This window comes from Neophocaena asiaeorientalis, unplaced genomic scaffold, assembly GCF_003031525.2.
Source record: "Neophocaena asiaeorientalis asiaeorientalis breed wild unplaced genomic scaffold, Neophocaena_asiaeorientalis_V1.1 scaffold91, whole genome shotgun sequence".
NCBI classification, from domain to species: Eukaryota; Metazoa; Chordata; class Mammalia; order Artiodactyla; family Phocoenidae; genus Neophocaena; species Neophocaena asiaeorientalis.
Genome location: NW_020173198.1, coordinates 862892 through 873950, shown reverse-complemented (window position 1 = coordinate 873950; position 11059 = coordinate 862892). Strand labels below are relative to the sequence as shown.

The following is an 11059-nucleotide window of genomic DNA, read 5'->3' as shown; positions in this document are numbered from 1 at the left end:
TTTTTTTTTTTTAAAGTAGATGTTTCTTTTTTTTGAAAAACAGCTTTATTGAGATAAAATTCATCTACCACACAATTCACCCACTTCAAGTATACAATCCAGTGGCTTTTGCAATGTTCGCAGTGCTGTGCATCCATCACCATGATCAATGTTAGAGTATTTAATTACCCCAAGAAAAGACCCTGCTCCCCTCAGCCATGGGCCCGTGTCGTCCCATCTCTCCCAGCCCTAGGCAACCACTAATCTACTTGCTGTCTTGAGAGTCACCTATTCCAGATGTTTCAAATGAATGGAATCATACAATAGGTTTGCTTCTTTGACTGAGCATCGTGCTTTCAAGGATCACCGTGTTGCAGGATGTATTAATATTCAGATTCCTTTGATGGCTGAATAATATTCTGTTGTACGGACGTGCCACATTTTATTTACCCATTCTTTAGCTGAATGGGTTGTTCCTTCTCTCTTACTCTTGTCACCGTCTCTTCTTTCTCCAACTCCAGATCACCTTCAATATCACATTTGACATGAACCCTGATGCTTTCTTTGGAAACAAACTACTTCTCAAGGCCAACGTGACCAGGTGCGCTATGCCTGGCCTCCTCCATTTTGAGGTCCCAGCCCCCGGCCCCCCTGCTCAGGGTGGACCATTGCCCTCTCCCCACTGGTTCTCCCTTCAGCTCATTTGTTTACTCAAGAAACACCAACTGAGCACCCACCACGTGCCAGGCATGGCCCCCTGTGCTGGTGAGACAGTGATGGACAAGACAGCTGTGATTCTTGCCCTCACAGAGGTTATAATTTAGGGGCAAAGATAGACAGGAAAGCAGATGATTATGATACAGTATGAAATGAGTGATGTCCAGTCTTCTTGGGAGATTGGTGTTCAGAGAAGACTATACATCCAGGCTGTGAGTTAGCCAAGCAAAGGCATGAATTGAGGCTGGGCATGAAGACAGAGAGAAGGAAGTGTGGACCAAGCAAAGCCCGGAGACAGCAAAGGTCAGGCTGAGTCTGAGCACAGGAGGCAGGATTGAAGGAGTTGGCTAGACATGGGCCGTGTCATGAAATGATTGACGAGTGCTCTTAGGGAATTTGCAACTTAACTTGGGAGTGATGTGATCACCTTTGCATGCTAGAAAGATCACTCTCCAGGAGCGGGGGGATTGGAGTGGGAGTCATTTTGAATTCAGGGGACCAGTGAGAAGAAGGCACCCTTCTGCAGGCATCTGTCCTGGTGAGTGGGGATGGGCCTGGGCTACACAGGGGCGGCCCTGGTCTTTCCTATAATCTCTGTTTCCTCTGTTGGATTTAGAGGACAGCGTTTAGGATGCTGAGAGGACAGGACTTGGTGGTTGGTTGGCGACGGAGGGTGAGGGAGAGGAAGAAGGAGAAGGAAATGCTGATTCTCAATTCTCAAGAGCTGACCAGAGCTCTCTGTTTCCCTTCAGTGAGAACAACATACCTGGGAACAACAAAACCGAATTCCAGCTGCAGCTGCCTGTGAAATACGCTGTCTATGTGGTGGTCACCAGGTACTGGCTGCTGGGGCTTTCAGTTCTGCCTTCACCACTGGGCTGGACATGGCGCATTGAGTACCTGTGTGCACGAGTCTGTGCACGTGTGCCTGTGAGTGAGTCTGAGGATATGTGTGCGCACGTGTGTGTCTGTACGTGCATGTGTACGTGTGTGTGTGAGGGGCCCAAACTGGCACACGCTGGAGGTCCCACCCGCACTGCCCCTGCACACCATCCCGCTCGCACCCCTTCAGGGCTGCGTTACCCGCATGCCTGTTCACACCTTTACACACTTAGCCCAAGACCCCCTCCCAGGACTCCCCTGATGTTCTGTCACCTCCTGCCCCTTCTTCTTTCTCCCATCAGCCTTGAGGTCTCGACCAAATATCTCAACTTCACAGCCTCAGAGAAGACCCGCCACATTATAGAGCATCAGTATCAGGTAGGGAGCTGAGAAGGAGCCTGGGGAGGGAAATCGAGATGATGGGAACACAGGAAGAATGGTAGGAGGGACTTCCCGGGCAGTCCAGTGGTTAAGACTTCGCCTTCCAATGCAGTGGGCATGGGTTTGACCCTTGGTCGGGGAACTAGGATCCCGCATGCCACGTGGCCAAAAAAAATATGATGGGAGGGCTTCCCTGGTGGCTCAGTAGTTGAGAGTCCGCCTGCCGATGCAGGGAACTGGAGGCCCGCGTACCCCAAAAAAAAAAAAAAAAAAAAAAGATGGGAAACATGCATGAGGTGCCTGCTTTGGGCCAGGCTCTGTTCTAAGCTTGCTGTGAATCCACACACACCACCACGTGCATCCGTATGTGTATACATACATGTATGTAATTAACTCATTTTACCCTCGTAATGACCCTGTGACGGAGGTACTGTTGTCTCCCCCAGTTTATAGATGAAGAAACTGTGGCTCAGAGAGGCTAACAGAAATTGCCCACAGTCTCACCCCTAGAGAGTGGAAGAGCCACTGCTTCCGCCAGCCTGTCTGGCTCTGGAATGGGTGTTTAACCCCTGTGCTCTCCTGTCTCTCAGAAAGCATCAAGAGGCAGGATGCTTGGGTCTGTGAGGCCTGATTCAGTACTGGGCTGTCGGGAGTGGGGAGCCTGACTCTAGTTGCTGGTGGGGGCAGAAAGGCCAGAACCCTGATATCTGCCCCTCCCCACCCAACGCAGTTCAACAACCTGGGCGGGAGGAAGCTCCCCATCAGCGTGGTCTTCTTGGTCCCCATCCAGCTGAACCAGGTGACCGTGTGGGACCAGCTCCAAGTCACCTTCTCCCAGGTAAGCGCAGCTGGGCCTGAGGATTGGGCCCAACTCCTTTCTCCACAGCCCTGGTCTTTCCTAAAATCACTTCTGTTTCCTCTGTTGGGTTTTGGAGCCATTTCTGACCCTCTCCTGGACCTCGGTTTTTTCACCTCCCGGAGGGTGGACCCAGGAGCCCTCGCTTCAATCCGTCCTCACAGTGTCCCTCTTTCCTCAGAACCTCTCCAGTAGATGCCACACCAACAAGATTGACCCTCGTCGCTCTGACTTCCTGGGGGAGCTTAAGAAGGCCCCACTGCTGGTGAGACTAAGCCCAGCCTCAGCCTCGGGGCTGCACGCAGACTCTGCACTGCCCCCTCACCTGGGCCCAGTACCGGCTCTCAACTGCCGGCTGAGTGCATGGGATGTGGCCTGCATCCAGCTTTCCTGGTCACCTCTCTCCCCTCCTCCCTTCCCCAGAACTGCTCCATCGCTGTCTGCCAGAGAATCCAGTGTGACATCCCGTCCTTTGGTGTCCAGGAAGAATTCAAGGTCACCCTCAAGGGCAACCTCTCATTTGACTGGTACATCAAGGTATGTGGGCGCCTGAGGCTTGGCTGGGCACAGATGAGATCCTCCAGGGCCAATGGGTCCAGCTCCCATCCTCTCTCTCCCACAGACTTTGCATAACCATCTTCAGGTTGTGAGCACGGCGGAGATCTTGTTTGATGATTCGGAGTTTGCCCTGCTCCCAGGACAGGGCGCGTTTGTGAGGGCCCAGGTATCTGTCTCGGACACAGAAGAACCGCTGGAGGCAGGAGAGGGGGCTGGGCTTGTGGGAGAGAGAGAGGTTGGGGGGGCCGGGAAGGAGGAGTGAGGGCTGGGGTTGGGGGGCACAGGGGGTTTAATCATGGGGTTCAGGGAGCACACAAGGTCTGACTGGGGAACCCCCAGAAATTCAGAGTCTTTCTCCCCTGATGCCCCCCCTCCCCCTCTCCCTGCTCCAGACAGAGACCAAGGTGGAGCCTTACGAAGTACATAACCCTGTCCCGTTGATCGTGGGCAGTTCCCCCCACCCCCACGGCTTCTCACTCAGCAGCGCCTTCCTGGGTTCAGCTCCCAGCTGTGCCTCGGGCAGCTCACAGAGCCTCAGTTTCTTCAGCTGTAAAATGAGACTATAAATACCCATCCTGTGGAGCTCTTTGGGTTCGTATCTCTAGAGCACTTAGAATAGTCTCTGGTACAGAATAAACACTATATAAAGAGTACTTATTATTATATGTTAGATTTCTTTCCCTCTTTTCTTTCTTAATAGTGATGCCATCCCCCTCCCTGTCCCACTTTCCCCAGATCTATTCTGCACTCCGCCACGTTATTCTTTGCATCTCTTGGTCCCACCATCTCCCAGCCTGGCCTGCATAGCCTTCACTCGCCCTCCTGGCCTTGGTGCCCTTACTCCCCTGTCTCTGCCTCCACAGCTTGGCTTCTTCAAACGACAGTACAAGGACATGATAACTGAAGCTGGCCCTGAAACTGCTCCCATGTAGTAACAGCAGCTCCTTCCCCACTCCTTGCTGAGTGGCCTCCCCTGCAGCAAACAGGATGTGGTCAGACCGAAGAGCGAGCGGGTCCCCAGGCTGCTGGATGGACACATCTGTTGGGAGACCAGGGCGGTGATGTCTCACTCAGGAGCAACCTGCTTGGGTTTCCATTCCTGTGTGTGTGTGTGTGTGTGTGTGTGTGCGCGCGTGCATGCACGAGTGTGAATTGTGTGTGTGGCTCAGATCTCTCTTGCATGAGGACAAGTGCCTTCGGCACAAATCTCAGGCAGAAGGGAGCTGCTTGGGCTTCCTTGTGTGTGGGTGAAGGTGCTGTTGGTTCTTCCTCGGGGACAGAGGTGATGGCAGCTCTTGCGGGCGAACACAAAGGGAAGTGCAAGAAATCCTCCCCCAGCTATAGGAAGTGAGGCCTCCTTTCGTGGGTGAGCCCGCAGGCCGGCAGGAACCCATGCAGCTGGGCCTGAGCCTACCGGGACAAGCCAGCAGGAACCTGTCCAACCCATTCCGCACTAGAGCTGGCGTGGCCGGTGCACAATGGTGCACCTCCCTTTATGTATTCACTTTATTATTTTAATGCTACTTTTATTTTTTGAATGGATGAACAGGTCTGTAGTATCAAAATCAAAAGACACGCAAGGGTGTGTGATGAAGTTTCCCTTCCATCCTGGTCTGCCAGCCATTTAGGTCTCTTGTAAAGGGTAGTCCAGGTTATGCATTTGGGGGTCTCCTTCACAAAGATTCTAGGCATATGCGAACACACACACACATACACACGCACAAGCTTTTTTACACAAATGGCAGCATGCATTGTTTATACTGTCTGCATCTTGCTTTTTTCATTAATATGGCTCAGACATTGTTTTATATGAAGACATAAAGTACTTTTTCATTCTTTTATATAGTGGACCACGTTCCACTGTGTGGGTGGATCCTAACGTCCTTAACAGTCTACCTCTGATACATTATTTCCAACTTCTCGCAATGGCAAACAATGGTGACTTAATAAATTGAATATATGTCGGTTTTGCATATGTGTAAGACAATTTATAGGATACATTCCCGGAAGTCTGAATTCTGCCAGAAGCAACCCCAAGAGAAGAATTTGAGTGAAAGAAGCTTATTTAAGAGAGACTCCAGAAAATACCAGTGGGGGAGGGACGTGAGCTGGGGAGGGAAAGGCAACCAGTAAAGGGTATATTATCAACAGAGGGACAGTTATGAGCTCCTGGAGTGTAACCCCACCAGGGAGGTCTGGGACGCAAAGTAGAACAAGCACCTGACACTTCCCACCCGAGCAGAGAAGGAGCTGGCGCGTGGATACACCAATTCCACATAGTTATTGGCTGAGGGTTGCTCTTCGTGGGGAAGGAAGTGCTAATTCCCTGGCACCTCTGGGCCGGCCCTGAATGTAGGCAGAGCAGCTCTGGTGGCGAGAGAAAGGGCTACAGATGCTGCCAGTTGGAAGTCTGCCAGGTGAGCACAGCCCCTGGCAAGGCCCACAGGGATCCAGGCAGGGTACCAACAGCATTTGCTATGAAGAGTGTGTACAGATGAAGTTTTGATAGCTGTTTCTAGGTAGCCCTCCCTCCTCTGGGGCGTTCTCCCACTGCCCATCACCCAACCTTTGCCAGTGCAGTACCCACGACTCTGCCCTTAGCACCCATCCTAATGCTCACATCAGTCCTGTTAAGTGGCCATCTCTCGCTATTTACTGATGTCTGAATCTCACTTATGAGGAAGCTGAGACTTAGAGAGATCATCTCAATTGCCTGAGGTCGTACAGATAAAGAGGAGATGGAGCTGGGATTCAAACCTGTTTCTGTCTGGCTCCAAAGCTTTTCTCTTTAACTGTCCCAATGGCCTCAGAGCAATGGCCTGCAGCAGGCACGAGGGAGGTAGGGGGGAGAGAGTGGCTGTTGTTTAGCTGTTATAATATCAGGTGAACCTTATGAAATCGCTGACACGTTTGTTGACAAAAGTGGCAATTGCATGCAGTTCATCGAGATACAAGAAAATCATGGCTTAGATGGACATCTGCTCCAGATGTGATAGGAAGGAAGGCAGGTGAGGGAAGTGTCCTAGGGGAGGCGACCCCTGACTCAAGTAGGGGCAAGAGTCTTCCAGTCAGAGGGCAGCACAGGTGGGGCTAAAAGAGTGGGCAGGAGCTTGGGCATATGTGCTCTGTAAACTAGAGTGAGGAGTTTGAGTTTTATTCAAAGCGCAATTGGATGTCATCAAAGGATGACTGATAAGATAATGGCCCTTTGTATCTTTGGGGGTGTTGCAACACATGTCACTTGAAATTGTTCTACACAATTTCTTCTTCTGACTTCAAAATCCATTAAAAATCCATTTTCTTCTTCCTTACATTGAAAGACAAAAGACCTCAAGATCTCCAGATGTCCTTAACTGACCCAGAAAGGAGAGGGCCTCTGTACTTGCAGGCACCTGTCCTTGGATGGGCAGTCAAGGCTCAGAGTCCACATCGGCCTCTTTGCACTGGAAACTTGTGTTGAATTCAGTCAGATAGGAGCTTTATGATAGGTTAAAAAGTAAATTATTTGTAGTGACAAATTACCCTAGCATGATCACAAAGTTACTAATAAACAGGGCCATAAATCTCTGGTGAGAAGCAGATAAACCCAGGAAAGTCTGTCCTTGTTTTTACTTTTTGGGGTTCAGAATAAACAAATCTCTGCAGTCTCCACCCTTCTTTTCTTACTTAGTAATAGGTTCTTATTGGGGACACCGTGGAAGATTGTTATATTAATAGTTATGACCCTCAGTGAATTGTGTTTCTCTGCATCCCACTCCCTTGCAATGTGACATTGCTGCTGCTCCCATCAAGTGGTGGGGTCTTCCTCTCTAGCCTCTGGAGTCTGGGCTGCTCTTGTGCTTTGCTTTGACCAATGGAATGTGGTAGAAGGGCTATTGTGCAAGTTCCTGGGCCATCAGAAGCACTGCAGCTTCTGTGCTCACCCTCTCAGACTCCTGAGACCACTGTGCTGAGACCCAGCTAGCCTATTGGAGAATGAGACAGCTGAGGCCCTCAGCTGACAAGCCAGCACAACCACATGCATGAGTCCACATTTGACCTTCCAGCCCAGTCCAACCGTCCAACAGCTGTGGCTACAGGAAAGTCCAACAAAAGAACTGCCCAGATTGTCACTTCCCAGAACTGTGAGAAATCATAAATTGTGGATGTTTCAATCCACTGTATTTTGGAGTGGCTGGTTATGAAGCAATGGATAACTAATACAGCCAAACAATGAAAGAACATTTCCCATTTTCCTTTGTGGCTAGGTGTGGCCATGTAGCTAGATTCTGATGAAGGGCATGTGAGTGGAGTGAGTGAACAACTTTGGAGTCAGGTCCTTTGAGAGAAGGAGTATGCTCCTTTCCTCCTTGCCATCTTTTCACCAGCTGGAGTGTGAATGTTCTGGTGCACCATTTATTCTTTTTTCAATTTTATTTTATTTTATTTTTTAACATCTTTATTGGAGTATAATTGCTTTACAATGGTGTGTTAGTTTCTGCTTTATAACAAAGTGAATCAGCTATACATATACATATATCCCCATATCTCTTCCCTCTTGTGTCTCCCTCTTTCCCGCCCCTCTAGGTGGTCACAAAGCACCAAGCTGATCTTCCTGTGCTATGTGGCTTCTTCCCACTAGCTATCAGTTTTACATTTGGTAGTGTATCTATGTAAATGCCACTCTCTCACTTTGTCCCAGTTTACCCTTCCCCCTCCCCATGTCCTCAAGTCCGTTCTCTAGTAGGTCTGCATCTTTATTCCCATCCTGCCCCTATGTTCTTCATGACCATTTTTTAAAAAAATTCCATATATATGTGTTAGCATACGGTATTTGTTTTTCTCTTTCTGACTTACTTCAGTCTGTATGACAGACTCTAGATCCATCCACCTCACTGCAAATAACTCAATTTTGTTTCTTTTTATGGCTAATATTCCACTGTATATATGTGCCACATCTTCTTTATCCATTCATCTGTCAATGGACACTTAGGTTGCTTCCATGTCCTGGCTATTGTAAATAGAGCTGCAATGAATATTGCGGTACACGAATCTTTTTGAATTATGGTCTTCTCAGGTTATATGCCCAGTAGTGGGATTGCTGGGTCATATGGTAGTTCTATTTTTAGATTTTTAAGGACCCTCCACATTGTTCTCCATAGTGGCTGTATCAATTTACATTCCCACCAACAGTGCAAGAGGGTTCCCTTTTCTCCACACCCTCTCCAGCATTTATTGTTTGTAGATTTTTTGATGATGGCCATTCTGACTGGTGTGAGGTGATATCTCATGGTAGCTTTGATTTGCATCACTCTAATGGTTAGTGATATTGAGCATTCTTTCATGTGTTTGTTTGCAATCTGTATATCTTCCTTGGAGAAATGTCTATTTAGGTCTTCTGCCCATTTTTGGATTGGGTTGTTTGTTTTTTTGATATTGAGCTGCTTGTAAAGTTTGGAGATTAATCCTTTGTCCGTTGCTTCATTTGCAAATATTTCTCCCATTCTAAGGGTTGTCTTTTCGTCTTGTTTAAGGTTTCCTTTGCTGTGCAAAAGCTTTTAAGTTTCATTAGGTCCCATTTGTTTATTTTTGTTTTTATTTCCATTTCTGTAGGAGGTGGGTCAAAAAGGATCTTGCTGTGATTTATGTGGTATAGTGTTCTGCCTATGTTTTCCTCTAAGAGTTTGATAATGCCTGGCCTTACATTTAGGTCTTTAATCCATTTTGAGTTTATTTTTGTGTATGGTGTTAGGGAGTGCTCTAATTTCATTCTTTTACATGTAGCTGTCCAGTTTTCCCAGCACCACTTATTGAAGGGGCTGTCTTTTCTCCATTGTAATTTCTTGCCTCCTTTATCAAAAATAAGGTGACCATACGTGCGTGGGTTTATCTCTGGGCTTTCTATCCTGTTCCATTGAGCTATATTTCTGTTTTTGTGCCAGTACCATACTGTCTTGATTACTGTAGCTTTGTAGTATAGTCTGAAGTCCGGGAGCCTGATTCCTCCAGCTCTGTTTTTCTTTCTCAAGATTGCTTTGGTTATTCGGGGTCTTCATGGTGTATGATCCTTTGAATGTGCTGTTGGATTCTGTTTGCTAGTATTTTGTTGAGGGTTTTTGCTTCTATGTTCATCAGTGATATTGGCCTGTAGTTTTCTTTCTTTGTGACATCTTTGTTTGGTTTTGGTATAAGGGTGATGGTGGCCTTGTAGAATGAGTTTGGAAGTGTTCCTCCCTCTGCTATATTTTGGAAGAATTTGAGAAGGATAGGTGTTAGCTCTTCTCTAAAGTTTTCATAGAATTCGCCTGTGAAGCCATCTGGTCCTAGGCTTTTGTTTTTTGGAAGATTTTTTTTTAATTAATTAATTTTTGACTGCGTTGGGTCTTCGTTGCTGAGTGTGGGCTTTCTCTAATTGCGGCAAGGGGGGGCTACTCTTTGTTGCGATGCGTGGGCTTCTCATTGCAGTGGCTTCTCTTGTTGCAGAGCACGGGCTCTAGGCACGTGGGCTTCAGTAGTTGCAGCACGCAGGCTCAGTAGTTGTGGCTTGCAGGCTCTAGAGTGCAGGCTCAGTAGCTGTGGCGCATGGACTTAGTTGCTCCGCGGATGTGGGATCTTCCCAGAACAGGGCTCGAGCCTGTGTCCCCTGCACTGGCAGGCGGATGCTTAACCACTGCACCACCAGGGAAGCCCTAAATATGTACTTTAAAGAATGTAAGTGGCAGACTTCACATTTCTCCAAAAAAGATATACAAATGGCCAGTAGCACATGGCAAGATGTTCAACATCATTAGTCATTTGGGAAATGCAGATCAAAACCACAATGAGATATCACTTCACACCCCTTAGGATGGCTATTATTTAAAAACAAACAGGGACTTCCCTGGCGGTCCAGTGGTTAAGACTGGGGCACAGTTCGATCCCTGGTCAGGGAACCAAGATCCCTCATGCCACGTGGCATAGCCGAAAAAAAATAATAAAAATAAAAACAAACAGAAAGTAAGTGTTGACAAAGATAGGGAGAAATTAGAATCCTGTGCATTGCTGACAGCTCCCCTAATTTTTGGCCCTGCTTCCAACTTAGGACCAACTGTGACTGGGATGGGAACTAACCTGCATCTTCTGTACAGAGAGACCCGTTCCCTTGCCCGAGATCATCGCTGCCTTTCTTTAACTTCGTTCATGCACTGGGTATTGATGGGGTGCTTCCTATGTGTCAGGTGTTGTGCTGGGTGCTGGGGATAGAGGAGCTAGAAGGACACAGTCCCTACATTGAAGAGGTCTATGGCCCTCCCCCCAATCCTTGTCACATCAAGTCATTCCTTTTTTTTTTTTTCTTCTCCAAGTGTCTCCTTCTGAGACTCACCAAAGCAGAACTAATCACTTCCTGCAGGTCACTGTGCTGTACAGTAAAACTTCTATTTGAACGCATGAGAATATTTTCTCCCTGTAGGGTATGATCTCCTTGAAGGCTGGCCCCCTTTGCTGCATGTCTTGCTTCCCCAGCAGCTGGCCTACAGCCCTGGGTCAGGTGAGCAGCTCCTATGTATGGGATGAATGGTTGAGTGAAATAATGCTACCCAAGCAGCAGGGGGGGTAGAGAGGGGGGAAGTAAGATCGTCAGCATCGTGGTTAAGACTCCAGCACCTTGAAACCTATCCTCACATAGTACTAGCTGGGCAAAGAGGCAAATGACTCAACTTCTCTGTT

The 11059-nt window shown here is 48.1% G+C and overlaps 1 protein-coding gene across 2 annotated transcripts in view; it reads left to right on the top strand.

The window, feature by feature from the left end:
- Positions 1–5344, top strand: part of ITGAM (integrin subunit alpha M) — a 39214-nt gene extending 33870 nt beyond the window's left edge. Inside the window, exons 22-31 of one of the 2 annotated variants that reach the window (XM_024744415.1) lie at positions 501–580; positions 1449–1532; positions 1881–1956; positions 2690–2797; positions 2997–3080; positions 3239–3352; positions 3438–3539; positions 3766–3873; positions 4109–4117; positions 4237–5344. In XM_024744415.1, the coding sequence (XP_024600183.1) occupies positions 501–580; positions 1449–1532; positions 1881–1956; positions 2690–2797; positions 2997–3080; positions 3239–3352; positions 3438–3539; positions 3766–3873; positions 4109–4117; positions 4237–4305 (834 nt within the window). In that variant the 3' untranslated portion in view covers positions 4306–5344. Of the gene's footprint in view, positions 1–500; positions 581–1448; positions 1533–1880; positions 1957–2689; positions 2798–2996; positions 3081–3238; positions 3353–3437; positions 3540–3765; positions 3874–4108; positions 4118–4199 lie in introns of both variants that reach the window. The other variant, XM_024744416.1, reaches the window with a different exon arrangement.
- The last annotated feature ends 5715 nt before the right edge of the window (positions 5345–11059 follow it).